The 25,641-nt window shown below is 37.6% G+C and overlaps 2 protein-coding genes across 2 annotated transcripts; both read right to left on the bottom strand.

Moving 5' to 3' along the window:
• Window positions 1-1,013: 1,013 nt before the first annotated feature.
• Window positions 1,014-7,496, bottom strand: LOC141648204 (GATA transcription factor 28-like). Its single transcript, XM_074456708.1, has 10 exons — window positions 6,957-7,496; window positions 5,222-5,317; window positions 4,907-5,040; window positions 4,487-4,588; window positions 4,211-4,325; window positions 4,043-4,099; window positions 3,651-3,719; window positions 2,954-3,022; window positions 2,239-2,319; window positions 1,014-1,451 (listed from the first exon to the last, which is right to left on the bottom strand). The coding sequence occupies exons 1-9, from the start codon at window positions 7,248-7,250 to the stop codon at window positions 2,242-2,244; spliced, it is 1,014 nt and encodes a 337-aa protein (XP_074312809.1). The 5' UTR covers window positions 7,251-7,496; the 3' UTR covers window positions 1,014-1,451; window positions 2,239-2,241.
• Window positions 7,497-9,795: 2,299 nt separating this feature from the next.
• On the bottom strand, window positions 9,796-15,599 carry LOC141648205 (KH domain-containing protein HEN4-like). Its single transcript, XM_074456709.1, has 7 exons — window positions 15,032-15,599; window positions 13,412-13,918; window positions 12,822-13,094; window positions 11,183-11,476; window positions 11,006-11,088; window positions 10,452-10,557; window positions 9,796-10,119 (listed from the first exon to the last, which is right to left on the bottom strand). The coding sequence occupies exons 1-7, from the start codon at window positions 15,569-15,571 to the stop codon at window positions 9,982-9,984; spliced, it is 1,941 nt and encodes a 646-aa protein (XP_074312810.1). The 5' UTR covers window positions 15,572-15,599; the 3' UTR covers window positions 9,796-9,981.
• Window positions 15,600-25,641: the final 10,042 nt, after the last annotated feature.

Genomic DNA, 25,641 nt, shown 5'->3' on the forward strand with positions numbered 1-25,641 from the left:
AGCTCCCGTGATTCATATCATCATTCCATTTAATTTTGCCTCTCAAGTCGGTTCTTTTAGATTTATTTCAGTCCGCTTGAACTTGGTTCGCTTTTAATTAAAGTCAATTTACTCTACCCGAACACTTGGACTGTAAAAATAGCATGATTAGTATCTCTCATTGCTCCCTCCACAACGGCACCGCCAGTACATAACACTATAACAGCTATAATATGCCGTCGCACAACATTACTCCGCACTGCTAGTATGTTTGCTAGTTGTCTTTGCCGGAAATAAATTGCCGGTGCATGCATTGTATTATATACTCCGGTATTCGCATAATTCTATTTAAATTTGGTTTTTAAGTCGATTCTTCTAGATTTAATTTCAGTTCACTTTAAACTTGGTTCACCTTTACTTCAAGTCAATTTAGTTCTCTTAAGTGTTATTAAATATTTAAATTTAATTAACTCTAGTTTGCTAGTTTGATTAAGTAAATAGTATAAATGTAATTAACTTCCAATTTGTTTATGTAAAGTCAAGCCTAGTTTAAGTTAATTTGTTAAGTCAAGCCTAGTTAGGTTAAGCTACTTTGAATTTGGTAACTTGAAAATTATATTATGTCAAGTTTAATTATAATCAAGTTAAATTAATTACATTAAGTTAAAATAAATTTATAGAAGTTCAATCAAATTACATCATGTTGTTAAGTTCAACTTTATTTAGTTCACACAAATTCTAATTTGTGACGGGCGCTTTCGTCACAAGCTTGTGACCTCTCACAAGATGCAAGTGACAGAAGGGTTGTGAGACGTCACAAGCTTGTGACCGTCACAATTGAGACCTTCTTGTTAGTTTAGATGTTTTCAGTCAAAAAAGTACAACTTTATTGTCAAAGAGCAGATCTCTAATTGGTGATTTTTATAATAAGGCGAGGTAGACTTTTTTATCGTTATAAATCAAGCATTATGATATCACCACTTCTTAAAAATCCACTTCCCAAGAAGTGTATTTCAATTTTCAACCAAGAAGAATAGCAGAAAAAAAAATCGTTCATTTGGTGTATTACATGACATTTCCTTCCAGAATTCAAGTTTGAAGCTTCAAAGGTTAAACCACAATTACATGAGCGGATTTGTGATTCTTGAAAATAGCGTTAAAACTTCATTAAACAAGATATACAAATCGAAACCCTAGTTTACTCCTGAAACTTGGGAAGAAAAATGATCCCTGGTAAAACTGCTTTTTTACCGTTTAAGTTGCATAGCTAACCAACCTGCTAACAATTTACATGCACTGGCTGCTGCATTTTCAGCACACCAGTGCTTTGGTGTGTCGTAGACTACACTTTATACCTTTCCTTGAATAACAATCCAGTCGACAAAAAGCACCCACTGGCTCATCAAAGCCCAAAGGCGTGTCGAATTCAGTCTTATAGCCATTCATAATGTATCCTAGAGCCTGCCGCATACCTGTACAATTGAGAAACTAAAAAAAATTAAGGGTAGTCAAAGTGTTTTAATTGGTAGATCAAATGACTACATAATCCGAGGAACTGTGCGGAAGATAACGCAGATACTAGTCAGCAAGGAGTAAGATGGTCGTAAATGTAGCAGTCATGTTCACAAGAAGATCTCAGTTTAGTCTCTTTCTATAGCAAAGACAAATGAAAAACACGCCTTTAGATTTAATAGCTACTCTTCCAGAATGAGACAACAGAACTGCTCTTCCAAAAAATATCAAGAAGTTCCGAGTTTTTGAAAAAAAAAAAAAAAAAGTAGACAGTTCATCAAGTAGTTCTGATGAGAGTGGAAAAAAAAAAAAAAAAAAAAAAAACTCTTACGAGTTTATCATGACCTCTCCTCACATGCCTCGTTACTTCTCATCTTAAACCAACATAAAAGTAGACAATTCATCAAGAAGTTCTGAGTTTTTGAAATTACTAAAACTTGTGACCGACTAACAGACTAGCAGTTGAGTAAATCATCTAAATAGGTCCCCAAAACTGAAACCACAAAACCAAGCAGCATCCACAGCAGAACAGATCATATCAAAACATGAAACCTAATTAACACATTTCGCTACTATTTGCCTACCAAGTATTTTGTACTTGATCTACTTTATGAATTTATGGTAAGTAATTTATAAAGCCCTAAGGGCTAAGACCCAAGGAAACAACAAAAGCTACAGCAAACAAGACACGATTTTTATCAGTACATAAACACTTCAGGAAGTAATGTAGTGTCATGACGAAGGTACCTATTAAGTGACATTGTCAGGCCCATGTCGGAACGAGACTACAGAATCATTAGTAGCATCTTCATCATCCTCCAGTAAATCCTACAGGTGGTAAATAGTATCAGATGTCTTCAGAACCTATATTTGTTCTCCTCAAATATTCAACATTCTTAATTTATTTCAAAAAGACTAATAAGAATCCGCTTCCTGACTTAACACCATTTTAGCGAACTAGCTAAACAATAAAATATGTAACAATTACTAACAAGGGATGTATCCAGGTTAAACAATCGAAGGACATCATTATTGTCCAACGAGCAATGAGTGATCTACACGTTTCAACTTTCAACTGTGCAACCGTGTGAAAGTAGCTCTTTAAGTTAGAGTTCAACATACTGATAGTTAAGAATCATGTGAGCTTTGACTAACAATTGAAACATCATAACAATTTTATGACATGCAGATAGTGCATTCATTTAGTGTTGATCCTTGGAACGAGTAAAAGAGTGTCAGATCAAACTATTAGACTCGTCACTCAGTGTAGTCTAGGGGCAACATTCTCCATTAATGAGATTAACCATTGGAATATTGGATCGACGCATCAAATATAGATTGCTGACTTATCCCAGAATCATAATTCGTTCACATATGCCTCCATCTTTGGACATTGTTGCAACAATTTTCACAGAGGACAAACTATAAGATTCAAGTCCTAAGATTGAATAAAAGGTCGTACCTGATCAGTCTCCCTTGTCAAGGTCTTTCCTGAGTCAGAAGCTACTGGTTTTGCGTCTTCTGGGCTCCTCTGTTGGAGCACGAAAGTAAAATATGAGTGTGTTCCATCAAGTTAAATTACTCCGCAGCTATTAAGAAATAAAAGCACCCACTGACCCAACAGTCAGCAAATGTGAAGGAAACCCTTCGCATTGCCCAAGTTGATTTCAACAAATAACACAAAAAAAAGGTTTCGTACAGGCAAGTAAAAGTTTCAACAATGAGGTGCCGCATTCCTCATGTTGACAGAAGTAAGCTAGCTGATATTCAGGATGAGATGCCGTATCTTTCATCTATAAGCTAAACCTACTTTTAAGGTCATACTAAGTACATAACTACATTTACAAGATCTTTACAGCCTTCCAAACAATAAATAAATAGATGTAGTACTCCCTCCATCCCATTATTATCTTCCTAGTTTGACTTTGAGGATCAAACTTCAATAACTTTGACTACAAATAAGTGTTTAAATATTAAAAACTAACACATTATAATAAAATATTTACATTCATCATACAAAAATCTTTCGAAAATATATTTGAATTTTTAAATGGAAAAAAGCGAATACAAATGGAGAAAAATCGAGTCAAAGTGTCGTCTCAAAAAACTGTAATTCAAACTAGGAAGATTATTATGGGATGGAGGAAGTAGATTTTTACCCGCATATCTTGACTGCTGTAATGGCCTTTCTCCATCATTCTAAAAGGCTTTATATCACCAGGAGTACCCTGTAATAAGATATCATCATATTGATAAAAGATTTTTATCTTGAATACTGAAGATGGAATAGAAAAGGCTCCTAAAAGAGTCAAAGTCAAGACCCAATAGATGGCCCGAAGAAGTAATTGGGCAGCTACAAGCCTAAAAATGAGTCAAACTCATAAATCAATTGATTTATTTGGGTAGATGAACATTAGTACACTACAATGTTTCATATCTAGGAGCCAGAGTGCCAGATCCCGAAAAGCATGCAATCTGAGATAACCAACTGCACACATCACTCGCAACAAGGATTACATAACAAAAATGTAGGAGCTCTTGATGTGCATACCGGGGCACCCTGAGAGGGTATAATCCTTAAGGGCTTCGTGAGATCCCTTAAAGTTCCCTGAAAAAGAAGCACATATGTAATTTGTTTACTGCTCTCAACTAACGACATCAAAAAATAAGAAATGGAATAATGGACAGACATATCACAAATTTTAGTAACAGAACAAACCTTGTTAGCCCACATAAGTCCACAAGCATTGCACAACGTTCTTGGGCCAGCTGGGCCGCGGCGCATTGCTGGTGTAGACTTCTCACTTGTACCACAATGCTGACAATTACGTGGTCTATTTGAAAACAAAAAAAAAATCTCAGATCAGATTTACCATTACCAAATAAAACAATTAGCCATGGAACAGGGTCACCTTTCAACAATAATTTTTTTGATGAAAACTTCTACATATTTGACACAACTGTAAATGAATGCGAGATCAGGTCACAAACTTACACACTTTCTGGAGGCGGGATCCCAGTCTTGGGGTCCCAATTTACAGCAGCGATTTGGTAGCGATCCCTTTCTGCTACAAATTGCCCATTTCTGCGATGCATCCTAATGAGAAAGAAAAGAACAGAGTTCAACATCAAAAGATACAAGTTATACCAGAAAAAATGTTGAATAGAGAAAAAAGCTAGCGGCAAGTACTATGAGCTCTCCTATAGATTTTTCTCAAATAAAAATCTTAGCGGCAAGAATTATGAGCTCCCCTATAGCCTTTTTCTCAAATACGATCACGGAAGCACACGCACATGCAAGCAAATTTTTTTTATTTCTCAATAGTAATATCCAACACATGAATTACCTCATTAACTTAAAATCAAAAATTTGGATTACTATCTCTGAGTTTTGTACAGTTAAAAAGAAAATTACTTCTGAGCAACTTCTTTGCGGCATGTGTAACGGATTTTTTTATCAAAACATCTCTCTTTCCTCTTTTCCCGAAATCTAACCAAAGATGCTATTCTTTGAGATACTTTCTCATCATTAGTAGGATCATCCGGTACCTGTAGCCATTGTAGATATCTTTAATCAGGTAATGTAAAAGGAAACGTAAATAGCATATCTTTATCACGAGCATGCGACGCTTTAACTATAATAGGAACAAATATAATGGTTGAGGCCCAACTATTATATATATTCCTATTATGAGGCCCAACTATTATATTTGTTCCTGTTAAACTATACCATATTGTCCATATTATGCCGCTGGAGCAGGAAATCTGACGGAGGTACGCTCGTTGATGCATCACGCCCTCCTAAGAGTGTCAAAACAGCATGCACCTGCCAAACAACATTATCATACTACATATCAGTAGTCTTTTGAAGTTTTCATAGGAAATGAAACAAATGGTGCTTCAAAGGTGTAGAACTAATTTGGTTTACAAGAAACAATAGTGGAAAGAAAGTAAAGTGCACTACCTTTGCCTGCTGCTGAAAATTTAAAGAAATCGCAAGTAACAAACTCAGCGTCTAAAAACGTCATTTTAACTTTTAACTCAAAACACTATGCTTCGGGTTTCTTTCATCAAGTAACTTTTTATAGTTTATAAACTTGTTTAAAGTATATGAAATTAAGTTCACCACTATTCTTGATTACTTTCTTCTACAACCATTTTGTTTCCTTTTTCGTCCATCTCTTCCAACAATGATTGCTTATGACATGAACAGTTCACGCCATCTAACTCCATATTATTTTACGAAAAAGTGTTTGTTCTTGTAGCTGTTATTGTCTATATTTTCAAAATGTTCGAAAATGAGTAGTTTAACAGATTTTTTTTCCAAAATAGGCGATTTTCCCCAATTAATTATCAAAATGGGTCGAGTCTCAAATTAATTGTCGAAAATGGGTCCACGTAGGCTTGGTATTGACGAAGCTAGTGTGAGGGGTCAAGTCGCCAGGGGAGGTGGCGACTTGTGTCGAAGTCATATACTGAATTCAAGTCGCCATTCAAGTCATATACAAAGAAGGAAGTCGCCAAGGGAGATGACGACCATCAGACCAAATCGCCACCACCCTGGCGATTTGAATCTGACAACTTTCATTAATTTGGCAAAAATTGAGTCATATACTGAATTCAAGTCGCCATGCTGCTTGGCGAGGTCGCCAGCCGCGTTGGTGATTTGCCCTAAATGCTATTAACCGCAAAAGTTAGGTTTGGTTACACTTTGGGCTTGGTCGCGGACCGAGATGGCGACCTAGATACGAACTTAGCTTCGGGTATGACGTGGACCCATTTTGGGTAATTAATTTGAGATTCGGCCCATTTCGTTAAATAATTAGTGAAAATCGCTTATTTTGGAAAAAAACTCAGTTGAACACTTAACAGTTTACTTTCACCAAAGTTAGCTGGATTTGCCCAAATTTTATATAAAATTTAACGGATAATCTAAGCCGGTGCAAGATACCGTTTTTTCAGCCAACAATACTACAAACTACAAAATGAATAGATAATCACGGTCGCAAAAAACTAGACCACATCACAAAACAGAGGCCTAACATTGGTTAGTCGTAGCGCATTTAACATTTTACATTCCTACAAAAATCAAGCCACAAAATACAGTAGAAATTATGCTTTTACTGCTTCCAGCTAACATAACCATTTCCTAGCTTAATTACACCTTTGTGACTCTACGCTTCAATTCATCGAACAATAACAAACAATTCTTCCCGGATTAACAGCGGAAACCTCAAACTTAATTCGACTCGAAAACAAACAATTCTTCCAGGACAGCAGAAACCTCAAACTTAATTCAATTGATAACAAACCTTCAAAGTTAGCTTTCCTAACTCAATAACGGATAAAAAAATGTACATTAGTGCAAAATTAAGTCACAAAATACAGTATTTACTTACGCTTCACACTTATTGCAAACAAAATATTCGAATACTTCGTGAAAAATATCTGTATAGAATATATACCTTATCAGGAGAAACAGCAGGAAACACATAAACCTCGCCTTCAAACGCGATAGTGAGTTCACTCGCTCTACGACTCGTCGACGGCTCGGACCGCCGCATCGGCGGTGGAACCGCAAATCTCACACGCGGTGCCACCTCATCACCATCGCCGCCACTGACATCATCGTAATCGTCATCAGTGACGTCATCATCGTCGAAACGAACGTCATCCGTTTGGTGGTGAATCACGTGACGTCGGCGAATGAAACGATCGTCGTCGGTAAGGTGACGGCGGCCGTTAGCTGCTACGTTCATGGCTTCGCAATCATCAATTACGTTCACGCACGCGTGCGGTTTTTCTCTCTCTAGAAGTGTAACCCTAGAAATTTGTAGAGAGAGGATTGATGGTGGCAGAAATGGATAAATTGAATTATTGATTAAAATAATAGAATAAAAATAAAAGAAAAAAGGATAATTTGGAATTGTTTTGTTTATTTAACTAGAGAAGAAGATTTTGTTTGCAGGAGAGAAGGAGAAAAAGAGACCAGTTTTCCAGGTTTTGAAAGGACACGCTAAGATTTTCTTCTTTTTTTATTATAAATTTTCGGAAAATTTACGTGTGTACATGATATCCTTGAAAATTTGATTTTAAGTACAATGTGCTCTTTTTATCGTTTTTAAAATTTTCAAGTGAGCATAAATTATAAACCAAAAATTGGAATTGACTAATTTTTTTTTTTTTTTCAAACTGATTAACTCTTCGAGATCTATAGATTGATAAAACGAAAATGGTCATTCAGAAATTTAAGAAGTTAGCCGATTCTGAATTCCGATCTAGGAGTTATGCGCAATTGGGTTTTTTTATAGCGACAAAAAAGATATGTTGTGCATGAAAATCAAACATGGAGGGTATAATATACACAAACTTAAAAAGTTGGATACCATGTGCAAAATGGCAAAGTTCGAGGGTACCAAGTGAATTTTTCGTTAAATTTTTTCAATAAATCTCCCTTGAGGGCCTGAGCCGGTATTATCCGTCATAAGCTTAGACGGGTCTAGTACATATATTTGTGTACTTACAAAAATGAATAAGAAAAATAATATACAAGTGTTTCAAATACTCCATTTGTCCTCGTTATTTGTTGTCTTATTTTATTTTTGGTGTCTTAGAGCAAGTCCAATGGTAAGCTAGTTGCAACTAGCTTACCATTGCCATATCATACTTTAAGTTACAATTATTTTGAGCTACCAAACAATTACAATGGTTTAGCTTAACATTTATACTAGCTTGAATAATGGAATTATGGCCAACTAAATTGCTATTGGTTGTTTTTTTTGTTGTAGGGCCATTTACTAAGCAAGCTTAGATGACACTCCAATGGTGTAGCAACTTGCTTACAATTTCTAAAAATTGCAAGCAAGCCCTAAGCTATACCATTGGACTTGCTCTTAGTCAATTGTTTTCCTTTATATTTTAAGAGCGAAGTTATGAACAATTTGACCATTCACAGTGAATTTGTTCCACTTGTCATTTAATAGTCGACCCTATCCTTTTTTTTTTTGTCTTTTTGTCAAAATCAAAGGATAATAATTGAACGAAATAAAAGAGTATATACACGTGGTGTGATATTGGATTCGTGGTGTGATATCATTTTCTATGATATACCCCTTTTTTCATGCAAAAAAAACTTTGACCGTTAATAACTCTTGGCTACATGTTCAGAATACGATAAAACTTTTTTTCCAAATTGACCGTCTTTAAGAGGTCTTCCGTTTGAAAACAAATTCACCGACGTCTCAACTCGTAGTCGAGAATTATGGTCGGTCAAAGTTTATTCGTTAAAAAATGTTTGACCAACCATACCTACCGGCTAAGAGTTCAAAACGCGGTTTATTTTTTTTCAAATTGAAGGCCTTGACGAGATAATTGGTTTGGGAAAAAAATTACCGTTTTCTAAACTCGTAATAGAGAATTATTGTCGGTCAAAGTTTTTTTGCGAAAAACGAGGGGTACACCATAGAAAACGAAAAAGTTCTGGGGTACACGAGAGAATATCCCAATATTTTTTTGTTTTAATCCCCATTAATTGGGGGTATATTGAAGTATTGACCAAACATTTGACTCCATTGTTTGTGGTTGTGTAAGGCGCAAAAGTGAAAAGTGCTAGTCAATTTGACAATACCTTTTTGGCATCTTTGCATTTTTTAATTATTACTCCACATTATGACATTACCTAACAAATAGAGCAATTTTGAGGTATGGTTTGTACTTTGTAGTGTAGGTGCCTGGTGGGGTTTAGACTTTAGAGGGTCAGGTTGGGTTAGACCCGATCACACGTTTGGTTTGATCTCTTGGGGAGGGGAGGTCAGTCGGACCCTAACGGCCTAACACGAAAATTAGAGTTCTTTTTTAAATTTTCAGAAGGGTTGAACTGGTTGAGATCGAGGTTGAGGTTGAGGTCGAGTCAAGCCAAGCCAAGATTTCATTTACATGTATAAACCGATTTTGTATACTCCGTGTATATATAAGATAAGATTGTTTTATACGTATTTTTGTTAGAAAATGATCAGATCATTCTAAGAACCACCAAACAGATTTTCAAACTGTTCACTCGTTTTTTTTTTCTCGGGCTTACAATCATGGATTTTACCTCTTTTATAAAAATGATTGCGCTATATTAATCATTTATGTCGAATTCACGGTCTAACTCATTTTCGTCTCAAAGCCTCGCACATGTTTCTTCATTAATATGGATTTTTTATGGGGTCACTGCTTTCTTACACTCTTCTTGTAACGGAAGTCGTATTTGCCAGTGGTGCCAAAAACACAAAAAACTACTGTAGTACAAAAAAAAAGAAATTGAAGTTTATGATGAACAAACATGATTATATACCGTCGCTCGAAAATTTGTACCTTTCTTTAGCTTTTGAGATAGATAACTCATTTACAAAGTGAGTAACAAAAATTTTGCTATATATGATATTAATTACTTAATCACCTTAAAAAAAAATAAAAAATTGTACCTAAGTAAATGTAGAAGCATGATCAGGACGACCCAGTAAGGATGAACGCGTGGAGGAGGCTTTGAGCAGCCTGTGTCTCACTGGGAGTCCCAGATATTAAGACGGTCCTGTTCTTCGTCCCAGGTGATGGTTCATTCACTGTAACCTTGGCACCAGATATCTGAGTCATAAGATAAAAAGGTAAGAACTTGGAAGAGAGAATCGAAAAGAAGTTACATACATACTGATACGGCCCTATTAGACGCAATCACTATCGTTTTCAATTCTCATATCCTTTCATTTCTGTCACTGGCTCCCCCTCGCACAGTCCCAAAAACCTTGTATTGCGACCAGTCCACCACCGATAACCTCCCTCCGTGTCACATTCACAATCAACTATTATTGCCGAGAAAATATTCATCTCCTTCCCCTATATATCACGACTTCTCCTAATGACCTTATGACCCATACTTCACCCAATCCAAGCAACCCCTTAAAAAGTGTTCAATGTACCTGTCTTATACGCGTTAGATTCCTCTCGTTCTCGCCATATACAGAGCTGATAGCATCTTCAGGGATTAAAATCTCCACAGTTGTATTTTTTACAATAGCCGGTCCGCTTTTACCGGAAACAAACAAAACAACATAGTCAAAATCCACAAAATTGCACACACAAATAAGTCATCAACCAAGGTTGACATTATGATTCAACACATGAAATGCACAAAATTCCAAAATTTTGACAAAAACTTTAAAAAAAAAAAAAGGACTACATCAACCACGGTTAACATTATGATAAATGAAAAAAATATGGGATCGATGTATGCATGCAACGGTCCCAATTCATGTTAGATTTTTAAGTAGGTTGTACTCGTATGTATTAAGAGTCTCACGCAAGACTAGCTATACGAGCTATGAAACCAATGTTCTTTGGATAAATACTCCGCGCATTATTACATAGAAGCATATGCTAAAATACTCTCTACATTTTTCATGACAGAGACGGTTCGCCCATCCTGCAACGAACGGAAAAACAAGAGAGCAGCACATAAAGAGATTCAACAAACCTGTTAAATTCTACTCCACCATTAGCAGCACCCAAATCCCTGCCAAAATTTACACAACTTCGAGAATTTACTCCAAGAGCTACCTGAAATCACCCAAATAACAAGTCAAACTATTATACTGAGATATCCGAGATCATAGAGGGAGTATTGGAGTAAACAGCAAAGAAGGAATCACACCTCAGATGTTCGAGACCCTGACAAAGGTGTATGATCCATTCTCTGAGAAATGTTCAAAGAATCCAAACCCTGTCTCATAATCGATAATCCATCAAATGACTGGGAAGCTGCAAAAGAATGGTGTACACCAACGGGTAACTCTCTAACTCTTTCATAATGATTTGCAGCTACTGTTAGTGAAGTATTTGTCTGGCTTCTGGAGACGCTTGTCATATTTCTAGGGAAAAGGTTACTTCGGAGTCTACTAGTAACTTGATATAAAGCATCTTGAATATTGACAAATTGCCCTCTGATCTGACATATTACAACAGAGAGTGATTAATGATACCATTGTTGCCTAAGTTGCAATCAGCTAGAGAGAAATGAAGATTTTACACCGACATCTAAAGCCCTCATAATCGGATTAACATAGAATTAACATTTCGGAAAATACAAGAACGGAAAAAACACAAGTGCAAGTTGACTGTGTTTCTTATATTATTTTAAGTAATGATGATTGCTGCCGATTGTCGACGAAACTTCTGTTACTGGAAACAGCTTCTTGTTTTAAGTCCTAGTTAGATACTCAATTACCTTTCCCGTTCCAGTAGAGCTGTTTACGCCAGGGTTACCTAATTCGCTCACCTAGGGTGCGAATTGCGAATTAATACGCGCGTATACGTATTAATTCGCACTAATTTGCGAATTATATATTAAAATCAAGGAATTAGTTCGATTCATGTGTTAAAAACTAAAAATTCAATATGAATTCGCCTATTTTAGGGAGTCTTTTAGTCTTTACCCTTTAAAATTCTAGACATTTCCTTTGGAAATATTGAGTAATGACTAATAGTCATAAACAACTACCCAAATTTTACAATAAGACGGTCTTACGACGGTCTCACACTGTGAGACGATCTATTTTTAAAAGCAAATATATTACAGTATAAAATACTAAAACAAAAAATTAGTTCTTCGAAAATATCCTAATTTAGAATGTAATTATGAACTCTTATAAGCGTATTAGTAATTACGAATTCGCGAATTGCTTTGTTTTGTAATACTTTGCGTATTGAATTCCCTATTTTGAGCGAATTGCGAATTCGAATTATGCGTATTATGAATTCGGCAACCCTGGTTTACGCTTTCAAAACTGTGTTACATGGACTATTCATAATTCCCACGAGTTTGTGACGACATATGACTCTAAAACATGGTACGACACTTGAACACTTCACAGAAAGCCAAAAATATGATGATTTTTCTAAAATAAACAAGGTCCGGCACTTGGGAACACACACATGTCAGATGCTTCCAATCAAGTCTGAGGAACATCCCAGCACAATTAATAACAAGTGAAAGGAGACATATAGCCCCTTCTGTTCTCAACGCAGCTTGGTACGCTGGGAGGGTTTCAGATTTTCAGGTGGAGTGTGGTGTTTAGTGGTGGGGCGCTGTGGGCGGGGGAGGGATTTAGTGGTGAGGTGGATTGTATTCGGTTGTTTGGCGGTGGTTGATCATGCAGTTTGTACTCCCTTCAATCATTATTTCTCAACTCTTTGAAATGTTAAATAACAAGCACCAGTATTTTAACATCAGATGTTCGGCAAAACAACAGAAATTAAGACAGAAAACGTAGGAGACCATGAAGGCATGTTACCTCAACTACTTGATCGTCTCCCGAAGCACACTTAGGCACCTGCTCACCTTTGTATATATGAATAAACGTCCCAGTTGCCTTCCTCATTTCAGAAACAATACCACCTCCTTTACCCAACAAACAACCAACTTGATTTGATGGAACAAGAAGTCGCGCTGACATAGAGGAACCCTTGTTTGAGCCTGTATGTAATTTCACTGCAGTGGCCTCAGAAGACCTGGAGAAAATCAGAACAACCGCACGCTGAGCTGGCGAACATCTTGAATTTATATCCTGCAATAGTTGACGCAAAAACACACTAAAGTTGTGCATTCAAAGATATACCTTTGCAGCACTAATGCCAATTACTCCCTCCGTCCCGGTCAATTGTTGTCCTTTTGTTTTGGCACAAAGACCAAGAAAAGAGGAATAGACCAATAACTAAATGATATGTGGAACAAATTGAATGGGAATGATCAAATTACTCATCAAGTTCATTCTCAAAATAGAAAGGACAACAAATGACTGAGACACCCCAAAATGGAAAAGGACAACAAATGACCGGAACAGAGGGAGTATATATACGAGTATTAACTAAGCAATTAACATACCTCCTTTGAAATAACCGTCACGACACGCTCATCACAGTTAGTAAAAGGCGGTCCGATGCTTATATGAGCCCCAGACTCTTCTTGAAGAGCTTGTACAATTGACCCACCTCTGCCAATGATACAACCAATTCGATCATTTGAACAGAGAATTTTAAAAACCACTTCTTGAAGCTCTGGCTTCAACTCTGTGGTCGAAGGACGATCAACCTCAAATGATAAAGGCCTCATCACCATAGGACTATTTGATATAGTGGTCATGGACTGTTTTTGCTGTTCCTCAAACGACAAAGGTTTTGCCACAATGGCAGGACCTGAGGAGGTAGTAGCAGCATATAGTGGTGCCCTAGGAAAAGGAGGGTCAACATGAATGTTATGTGGAGAGGGTTGTGAAATTGATTCCATATGTTTTCTCTCGTTGTTACTTGACTTGTCTCCTTGTGAACATTGTTGCAGACAACCACAAACACCAAGAAGACCTTTCTTAACAGCCAACAAATCCCCCTCGATCTACATTAGCCGAAAATAAACAGTCAATCAAACTGCTCAATGCTTCATAGGTCTACAGATTTACTTCCAAGAGTCTTCACACAAAACAATGGCGCGATTCAAGACCGCAATCACTACACTAAGAAACAGTGTGACAAAGTTTTTTTTATCCCAAACAATCACACCTAAAAGGATCGTCTTAAGTTGAGAACAAGCAAAAACAACAGTCAAATGCCTCAAGGGGTACCGCAAATGCCAAGGTAAAGGTATCAGACTAAAGCAGCACTACCCTATACTCAACACACATAGGCAACTTACAAATGAATGAATAACGTGTCGAGGATTTTATAGACTGGCTACTAAGTCACTTATAACAAAACAAGAAAAACAAGAAAAAAGCACAACTAGTTTAGTGTAATGGTAGCTGAACTAGTAAATCAGCTTATACAATTGTACCAAACCTGCTCGATAAACGTTTAAACTACAGCACCTATTGCCTAATGCCATCATGCAAATCACAATGTCGGTCCTCTGTAACTCATAATTATAACCAATTCCAAACTTTTTTGTATATTAACACGAACTTACCTGACAGTTGAGCAACAATCAAAACAACAACAAAAACAAGTGAAAGTTCCCTACTTTACATCAAAAAGCGCTCGAATAAGCCAATGTACTACACAACACATCAACAATTTGCAATATAAATGTAAATTCCACCAGGAATCAAGGTAAAAATTCAATTTTGCCATAAAAAGTTACTCTCTTCGTCCAAATCATTTTTTATAACTTTTTTTAATCAAATATTTTAATCCAAAGTAAACAAATAATTGGGACGGTCGAGTATTTCATCAAATATCGTGCTCGACTGAGTGTAATCTGATTAGTCTCACAACTCACAAGTCACCCCCTATTAGAAAAATCACAAAATCTCATTATAGACGGCACATATCTGAAAGACGGGTCAAATACAATCACGTTCCTAATAGTACAAGCAACAAGTGGGATTGTGGGAGCCAAAAATGTCACCACTTTCAAGCTATTTGACTCGTCTTTAGCTATAGTGATCCACAAGTAAACCGTGATAAGTCAAATACGCACCAGGTAAAAAGATAGCGATTGCGAATTCTATACCTCGACGATTTGGTCAGGAGGAAAAACACTCGAAGGCAAATAATCAGCCAACAAAACCCTAATCTTAGCACCACTTTCTCTCTTCAACATCTCAACAGTCTTCCCTCCTCTTCCAATAACACATCCCGCTTCACTCCCATCAATAACCATCCTAAACGACACCGTATCACCATCCCCACCACCCTTGGAAACTTCCAGAAGCTTCTCGAACACCCTCAATGCACACTCCTGCACCGCTGAAACCTCCACGTCACTAGGGCATCCATGTAATTTAACCCTCTTAAACGGAGGTGAAGTGGGGCCCACGATGAGGATGATACGGTGGTCTGAACCGGGTTGAGGGGAGTCCTCGACCCGGATTTTAGAACCGGTCTGGAGTTGGAGGGGTTTGATGGAGGAACCGGATTTTCCGATGAAGAGGCCCACGTGGGACGCGTGGCAGAGGATGCGGAGTGATACGTGGCCAGCGGGGATTGGTGGAGGCTGGGGTTTGGTGGACATGGTGTGTTTGGAGGGAAGGGATAGAAAAGTAACGGTCATTACTCATTAGAAGTTGTATTTGTCGAGGGTTTGACTCTTTTGTCTAATAAGGGAAAGTTAATGGAAAGTGTGAATTTGTCGATGTCACAACCTAGTTGTATAATAGTTACAACTGTCTCAAAGTTGTTGAATTTTGTCTATGGACTATGATCGGTTTTTATGAGAATCTCTTCCTCTTTTATATTTTATCATCACAAATTCTTATTTGTGACGGAGGGTATCCGTCACAAACAAGAGACGGGTATCATATTGTCTCACAAAAAACCCATAGGGGGTGAGAGAAGGAGCACATGGGGTGGGTGCCCACCTTGTCCCCTCTACCCATTTCCACTCACAAAATACCCATCGCAAGATCCGACCCGTCACAAGCAAGACTTATTGTTTTATCATAACTAGTCTTAAGTCATAATATGGACTATTTTGGTTTATTTTCAGGTTGGCTATTATAGAAGGCTATCAAATAAACGCAGTACTTGGGGTGACAATGTTACTCCCTCCCATTCAGATCAAAGGTTACATTGACATTTTGGCACTATTCATGGTCGTAGAGAATCTATATAGTCATGTGAGATTTTGTTTGGTTTATCGTCATGAATGTTATAAGAATATCAAATTTTTATAATTTTTAATAATGTATAACTAAAGATATTTATGTTGCAAAACACGTCTCGACAAGTTTGATAAAGTAATATAACATTTGCTCTGGATGAGATGGAGTATTACTTATAAGAATAATTATCTTATTAAATTATTTATTCAGGAAAAGGGAACCATCCATCAACAACGAGACGCGAGTATGAAGACAACTATCGAGTTATAGAGATCTCCAAAATAGTTACTCCCTCCATTCAACTCTACTTTACATGTTTGCTTTATCACGTTTGTCAACACAGCTTTTACACGATAAATATCATTAGCTGCGTATTTGCAAAAATTATAAAAGTTAGATATTTTTAATGTACTCTTAAAGACGAATCAAATAAGATCTCACATGAATATATTTTCACTTATGTATCGAGAGAAAATTGAAGTTGAACGTCCACTTGTGAATAGTGCGCAAAATAGAAAGTTGCAAAGTGGAGTTGAATAGAGGGAGTAAAGTGTTAAGATGTTATTCTCGAAGAGTCGAAGATGTATGTCTTAGTCTGGTTACTTAGACAATGGTATTATAAATGATCAATTAGTCTTGTTGAAGACGGGTCGGAGTAAGTGACGGATAATGTCACTCACAAAACGGATAGGGGGGACAAGGTGGGGGCACCCCCATGTGCTTCCCTCTCTCCTCTATTTGGGTCATTTGTGAGGGAAAATGGTATCCGTCACTCCAAAGTGACGGATACATGCCGTCACAAATGAGATTTTGTGATAAATCAATACTATATATTAAATCCAGAAACCAAGGGACTTCAATTTAATTAAATAAAGTTACACAAATTAATTATATTATATAGTTTTAAATCACTAGCACCGTGTGATGGACCCGATTAAGGGATCTCAATGCAAATATTATATAGTTTTGCTTAAAATTAAATTATATACAAGCTTGGTAATTTTCCTAAACATTTGTAAGAGATTAAAACATGGTCAATTTCCTTAAAATAAAATAATTAATTAAGATGGTCAATTTCCTTAAAATAAAATAATTAATTGAGATGGTTAATTTCAAGGAGACTAAAAGAAATAAGATATTAAGATGGTCAATTTCCTTAAAATAAAATAATTAATTGAGATGGTTAATTTCAAGGAGACTAAAAGAAATAAGATATTAAGATGGTCAATTTCCTTAAAATAAAATAATTAATTGAGATGGTTAATTTCAAGGAGACTAAAAGAAATAAGATATTTGGTAATTTTCCTAAATATTTATAGAAGACTAGAAGATGGTCAATTTCCTTAAAATAAAATAATTAATTAGTATAAACATGCACACTTATGGTATTAAATATTATCATCATAAAATTATATATTAAATTTAAAATCTATGCAATTTTATTAAACTTTATGGTTTATTAGATGTATAGATATGTTAATTATTTAACATACAAAAATATAATATAAGTAGGTTATAAATAATTCAAGTTAGATTCCATAATACTATAATATTGCATAATTTTTTCGATTTGATTTAATGCATATATGTAATATATTTATAAATATATAATCCTCTTAAAATTGCATTCCTAAGTAGTAAAATAATTGTAATAACATTGGATATAGTTATATGATAGTAATCACTCATTTGAATATTAAAAGTAACAATATTATCAGCGAGATTAGTGAAAGTGGTAGAAACTACAACGGGAGTAGTGAAATAATCAATATTAATGCGGCAATAGTGAAAGTAACAGTAATTACGGCGGGAGTAGTGAAATTATCAATATTAACGCGGTAGTAGTTACAGTAACAATAACTACGGTGGGAGTAGTGAAAGTAACAATGATTACGGGCAAGTAATGAAATGTTATTACTATGGTTTAATTAATAAGAGTAAAATATTAATAGCGGGAGTAGTGAATTTGTCTCAAAATTTATTTAATCGTAATTTTAGGATATGTCATAGAAAAATATATTAATGATAAATTTATGGGTTATGCAACTTTAAGTAATTTTATTTAATGAAAATAAAAATTTAATGGTAAGTAGAGGTAGCCCGGGCGAAGCCGGGCACCAATACTAGTGATACTCTATAGGTCGTACTTTTAATTGTAATAGCGGTGTGTCTCGTTTTGCCCTCACTCCTCAGGCTTTGATGAAAGGGTTATTTGTCATTCTTTATTTTTGAGAAGCCATACCAATATTTATGATGATATCATTTGCATTAAATTTTAGTTTTTTTAGTCGGGTCTTTCATCAAAATAATCGTTAGTAATTATCAATGTAATCCCTCCGTCTCGGTCAATTGTTGTCATTTGATTTTGGCACAAAGATCAGGGAAAAAGGAGGGAGCAGGAACGGCCCAAAGGTTGTGCCGTTCAGTTCTCAGCACAGGGCCCAAGAGGAAATAGGGCCCCAAAGAAGAAATAAGCCCAACAAAAGAAGTTAAAAGCAATATAAAACGACAAATTCAATTTGAGCTGTTCTTCTAATAGACTCTTGTCATTGTCAGTCACCACAACATCCTCCCGTCCTCCACCATCAGTCCTTCACATTCTCCATGGCCGATGCCACTATCCCTTATGTCGATCCCCTCACCGTCGGCGGTTCGGTGGACACCAAGTGGCAACTACCAATAGCCAGGTTTCGAGTTTAGGCTTTAAATTCATAAATTTAAACTTGAGATTCAACATTTGCAAATTTTATTTAATCGTTTTACTTTGAATGTGCATATTTTTATGATCTTGAACTTTTAAATCAAAATTGGTGTTTTAGCTTTAAAACTCCCAATTTTAACTTGAAAACTTAAATTTTTATTTTGAAAAATTCATGTAGTGATGATGAAAATCCAATCCTTAAATTTGATGTTTTCAATGTAAAGTTTAGAGTTTTCCATAACTTTTGTAAAATGACTTTTTAGTTTATTAACAACTAGTTTTAGTTTAATAACTTATATTTTAAATTAAAAGTTTCTAACATTGGATGAATATATATGGTAACTAGACTATGGTCATCGTTTGGTGTCGAGGTGGAGACCGCCGATCATAGGTGGGGCATATTGGCCAAGTCGAAGCTAATTGATAGAGATGGATCATGGATGTCTGGATGATTATGTGCATCAATGTGTCACGTCCTTACTTCTTGGAAGTATGAATAGGGCGTATGCCACTCGTGCCAAGCCGACAATCTTGACCCAAGTCAGGCAAACTCCAACGAACAAGTATATCATTTGGAATATTGGTAGGACATAATACGAGTACAACATTGTTGTGCGGAATAAGTACACGTATTAAATATATAAAAGGAGATAATGTACGAATAATGCTTACACGATTATATTGCGAGTATGTCTCTTGAATATTTACAAGATTACAAGAATATATGAGAGTGTGTAAATAGAAATTGAATACAAAGCTTGAATGAATAAAAATGATGGCCTAAGGCCCTATTTATAGGTGTCCAAAGGGGGCGGTTGAGATGAAGAGGAGCGTCCTCGTTCCTCTTGGCGAATGGCAGCATTGGTTGGGAAAATGAACCATTCGTTTCCCTTCAAGTGTGGCGCCAAAATGAGGGATCAAAGGGGGATGTATATTCCTCTCTCTCTTAGGGGAATATTCCATGCAAGGGGGATGTATTTGGTGTGTGAGAGGGAATGGATAAGGATAAGGGTAAGGATAAGGATAAGGATGGTTTTAAGGGGCATGTATGTGGACAAGAGACTTGGTACATGGCCCTTGGTCACATCTCTTGGCATACTTGCATCCTTTCAGCATAGTTGGATTTGTGGACTTTATAGTAGCTTGTCCAGCTAACCTCAACTGAGAGTGAGCTGCCCCAACTAAGAGTGAGCTAAGTAGACTTGAGTGAGCTAGTCGTGAGCTGGAGTGAACTGCTGTTGAGCTGCTCGGAGCTAGTATAGACTTCGTATATGCTAGTGTGCTTTGTATGAGCTACCATAAGCATCCTTAAAGCATCACGGAAGCTTCAAATGAGCGAATCGTGACATTCTGCCCCACTTAAAACGGTTGACGTCCTTTTCAACCTTTAGTATGGCATGACCATGTCCGTAGATAAGAATTATTTTGGTTTCTCATGATCATGCCTTGGCGAAATGTTATTGTTTGCTTGAGGTTGGCCTTTGGACACCTTCTTTCTTTTTGATTGGCCAAAGGTTTACCTCTGTCTCCATCTTCTTGGGTCTTCTTTCTTGCTTAACTTGCGTGATACCCAACATTTCTTCAGTTGGACGGGTCTCTTGTCGTGATAGGTCGGCGAGAGATCCGTGCTTCAATATTTATTCACAAATCTTGATGTCGAATTTCTCTTCTTCGACAAATACAGTGAGTCGGTCATGGATCACTGTCCACGACTTTATTGACTCCATAAAATCGGCACCAAGCGAAACATCATTACTTTCTATATCAACCACCATGAAGTTTGTCGTTCCTATCCAATCGCCAATTTGAAGGGGTACCTCATATGCCATAATGCATGTGAGATACTTGGCGTATTTCTTTGAGCTTGCCTTCGATTGGATGCAGGAAAACTTGATATTGTACGTATGGCTCTTTCGAGGGGTAAGAAGTTATGCATCGCTCTTGAGTCCATTGATATATTTGCCAACACATTGTTGACTCTCCCTTGAGTTATCCATAGAAAGCTTGGGGGTAGGTCATCGCTTACCTCTACGAAAGTATCATCATGTGGGGCTTCGTTGTCTTCAATGTTGTCGACCCCGTAATCTTCTTCACTTGTGTTTGGTGAATTGTCGGCATTTGATTGCTTATATTCGCAATCTTGGCCGAGTACCTTGTCCCTTCGAGGACAATTCATCTTCATTTGAGGGTTCTTGCGTAAGAAATGTTCTCCCTTGTGTATTTTATTCGCATGATATTGCCTCTTTCTCAGGCCCACGATTGCTTGTAGCGTGTTTAACCTACGAACATTATCCTTCGGTGTCTTGTGCGACACGAGAGAAACTCGTATGTTGCCTTTAATGATCATGGTTTGATCTCCCTCAAAAGTGATTGGCTCAAGGGCATGGATGAATTTTAAACCTAGGATACAAGCATGATCATCCATAGTCACCACGGTAAACTCCATTTTTCCCTTCCAATCTTCTATACGGACTGGTACTTTGTAAGCGACTCCCTGAATCAGAATTGGAGGTGAGTTTATGGCCTTTATGGAACCTGTTGCCTTTGTGTACATTATGCCTAATTTTGTGGCTTCCTCCAAAGTTATCAAATTAATGATCATGCCACTATCAAGTAAAGGAGTAGTGCGTTCTCCATTAATCCGGCCTTCAACGAACATCAGATCCCTGTCCTTGGCCGTCTCTTGCCTTTCCTTAGATGTTGGTCCATTGCGTGTACCAGCGTCTCAGAGTTCTTTGGACTTTTCCTCAGGTTTTTTTTGACATAATTTTGGGTAAACAAAGCACTTTCCATTTGGCTTCGTTATTTGATTTCTCCTTGTCGGTATGCGCCTCTAACATGGCGTTTATCTTTCTCATTTGGGGACAATTGTGAAGGGTATGTGGACCATCGCACCAGGGACACCCTGTTTTCTTTTCGATCACTTCTCTTTGTGATCCATCCTTGGGCTTTCTCGTTTCCTTAGTCTTGAAAGGCTCCTTCTTTGGTTTGTGGTGGGAGAAAGTTTCTCCCCCACTTTTCTCTTTGAACATCTTTCGGTTCTTGGTAAAGTTCCTTTCGGATTTCTCATATGTGTCATCCAATGATTCCGCAGCGACAATAGCGTCACTGAGGGTCTTTACATTGCGACACTTAAGTTCGCGTTCCGCCCAGTCTTGTAGACCATCCATAAAGTAAAGAAGAGATAGGTTGTTGGGCATACCATCGATCTCCAATAAGAGGGTAGTATATTGCTTGACATACTCCCGAATCGTTATGGTTTGCTTCAATCTCCGTAACTTTTTCAAAGCAATCTCTTCGGCATTTGCCGGGTAAAATTGTTTCTTTAAGTCGGACTTGATTTCATTCCAAGTGTCGATGGTACATGTTTGCCCTTGTATATCTTTTTCTCATCTTCTCCACCATAAGATGGCGTCTTCGAACAAATACATTGTGGCTATGCCAATCTTTGCTTCTTCACCAATTACGCATATGTTCTTGAAACAATATTCTATGCTCCAAAGGAAGTTGTCGATTTCCTTGGAATCTCTCTTTCCTTCATACTTGGGTGGTAGCGGTATTTTGATCTTTGGTGCGCCCAAGTGTGAAGCGTTCTTGATGCTTTTTATACGAAGATCAACCCACTCTGCCTTTATCCTTTTACATGCATTGGTTAGGCCTCTTATCTTCTCAAAGACTAGGCCTACATACACGGTCTCGGTCTTAGACGCATCCTCTAATGCCTTAATCCGCTGCAACATTCTATTGATAGAATATTGTTGCATGCCTAAGCCTTGTTCATTTTTGGCAAAGCGATCTTCGATCTCCGGAGTGGCTTCTCTTGACACGGGTACATTATCTTTGCGCGGGTGTAGCAAAAAAGGTGAAACTTGAACAAGGTTAGGGAATAGTTTGTACGAGACAATTGTCGGTTTTCATAACTCGGTCTTCCTAGATCGTTTCATTCGGCCTTCCTAGACCCAACCCAACCCATTCGACCAATCGTCCCATCTAAACGGTCCTAATTCTTATTTGGACCTAAGAATGGATAGCGATTGACGTCATCCATACCATGATACTTACTTTTGTTTGTATCAAGGACTTTCACTACTTGAGGAAATGGACTAGGAATCGGCCTTACTCTTGTTTGGTACGAGCCTCTCCACAGACTTCGGGTTTGATTGTTCGGTATGGCAACCCACTCTTTAAACCAAAACCCTTTTAAATGCACTCAGCATCCCGTTAAAATGCTTGTATAATGTTGTACCATATGTGATCACCATTTCTAAACAAACCATGACGATTTTTGTAAAATCAAAATCCTTCTCTAAAATGTAAAAATTTCGAAACTTGGGCTTAATATTAGCGCAAAACCAGTCGAAACTCTGTCCAATTGTCGAGTCAAAATCCGGGCCTTAAAACTCATTTCAAAACCTCACTTCAAGTCCTCTCCTACAACTAAACTAAAGTTGACTAGGACCAACATTTTCAAGCTTGGTCATTTCCTCAAAACTCACTTGACACAAGTGGCACACTCCCACTTCTCGACTCAAAACATTTCTTTTCAAGTAAGTGTGCTAGAATGGTCGATCGTATTTTGATTCGTCGTCGATCTCTAATCCAGTTTCCAAGATGCCTGAAACAAGCGACGTGAACTTCAACCAACTCTAGAATGGTAATGATCAAATCCTAGCCGCGCTAGCTCGTCTCCAAGTTACTCAAGACCAAGTGTATGATCGCCTTGACACAATTGAGGGCCGAATATATGCCGTGGAAACGAGGATGCCTCCTCGAGAAAGTGAAGTGTCTAATGAATTTGTGAACAACTTCGGGGACGAAAACCCTCCCATAGGTATGACTGCAGCTGAGAAACGACTCCAATACTTGGAGGAACAATTGATGTATCTCAAAGGGGATGACATTTATAGGGAAAACAATCGCAAATATGAAGCCGTGAGTTCCAAGTTGCCAACCAACTTCAACATGACGGATATCCCTAAATTCAAGGGACATGAAAACCCTTTGAACCATATCTGTGCTTTCAAGGATTACATGTCTATCAAAGGCATTAAACCCGAGATGTTCTTAAGGATCTTTCCTTCATCTCTTAACACCATCCCAAAACAATGGTTCTATTCGCTAGAGCATAAGAAAATCGCTACCAGGGATGATGCCGCAATCGAGTTTGCTAAACAATATGCGGATAATGCTGAAATCCAAGTCAACATGCGCACTTTAGAGGTTCTTACCCAAAATGACAAAGAAGGTTTCACCGACTTCCTAAGTCGGTGGAGGAAGACTAGTACTCAACTTGTTGAACGTCCGGATGAAGCTACCCTCGTGGAGAAATTCGTGGACAACCTAATGCCCATCTATGCAAATCATTTAAGGTATCAAAACATTAAGACCTTCAAAGACTTAACCGTACTGGGGACAAGGATCGAAGATGACATCCGTAAAGGGCTCTTGTCCAAAACGATAGGTCGTTGATATCAAGGCTCAACAAGTCGTTCTTACGGCTCTACTAGCAAAACTGATGAAGTTAACCTTCTCGAGCCATCAAAGAAGAGTACCCCACCAAGAAAATTCACAAATCTAGGGGACACATATTCCAACGCTCTGAAAAGGTTGATGAAGCTGGGTAAACTTCAACCCATAGACCCTACACCCGAACCAGAAAAGAAGTCCAAATTCTGGGATGAGAATTCGTACTACGAGTACCATAGAGGTAAGGGACATGATACAGAAAAATGCTACAAACTGAAAAATGTACTTCAAGATATGATTGAAGACGGTCGCCTACCAATACCACCTGGAGGTAAGCCTAACAAGACTCAGAATCCTCTTGGAGTTCTGATGATTACAAGTGACGAATCTACCTTAGATTGCTCACATCTTATCTCCCCAAAAGAGGAGGTAATCAATGGGATATGGATAGATAGCGAGGAAGATGTCTACCTCCAAGATCTTCCCTTGATCAAGAGCGCAGAAAGCATCATAGATGAGATCATTACCACACTGAGCACAGAAACTAACACCAATCAACAGAAAAGATGGAGAAAATCGATCAAGTGGACAAACAATCAAGGAAGACTCTTCAAACTCACCACTGGAGAAGGAGAGATGTTCAAAGGAGAACCAGAAGATGATGAATTCGAGTCAGAGTCGGAGTCAGAGTCGGAGTCTAGAGAAGTTCCTAGAGAGTCTCCTCCTGTCGCCATTCTCACTCCCCTTGTTTCTCCTAGCTTAGTGTCAAATAGCAGCAGTAGTTCGGGAAATGTCCCAACGACTGTCCCTTTACCGCCACTGACTACAGATCAGATGGCTTCTTTGTTTCAACTTTTCTCAAATTTTAATATGAATAAATCAGGTTCTGCTTACTCTTCGTGTTATCTTGAATGCAATTCTGTTTACGATGATGATGAGGAGGACCCAGACCCAGACTCAATCGAAATACCTCCTTACATAGCCAAAGAAATACTACAAGAGGGGGAAAGAGGACCAGCGATAGAAAATACTGAACCCATCAACGTAGGAACTGAACTAGAACCCCAAGAACTTAGGATAGGGACGACCTTGAGCCCTACCGAAAGAGCCAATTTCATAGACCTCCTGCACGAGTTCAAAGACGTTTTTGCTTGGTCCTACAAAGATATGCCAGGGATCGACAGGGACATCGCAGAGCATAGAATCCAATCAAACCAGGTTTCAAACCCGTGAAACAGAAGCTTCGTCGAATGAGGACAGAATGGGCTCTCAAGATCAAAGAAGAAGTCAATAAACAATTCAAAGCCGGTTTCATCAAAGTTTCCGAGTACTCAGACTGGGTAGCTAACATAG

This window comes from Silene latifolia, chromosome 3, assembly GCF_048544455.1.
Source record: "Silene latifolia isolate original U9 population chromosome 3, ASM4854445v1, whole genome shotgun sequence".
In the NCBI taxonomy this organism is placed as follows: Eukaryota; Viridiplantae; Streptophyta; class Magnoliopsida; order Caryophyllales; family Caryophyllaceae; genus Silene; species Silene latifolia.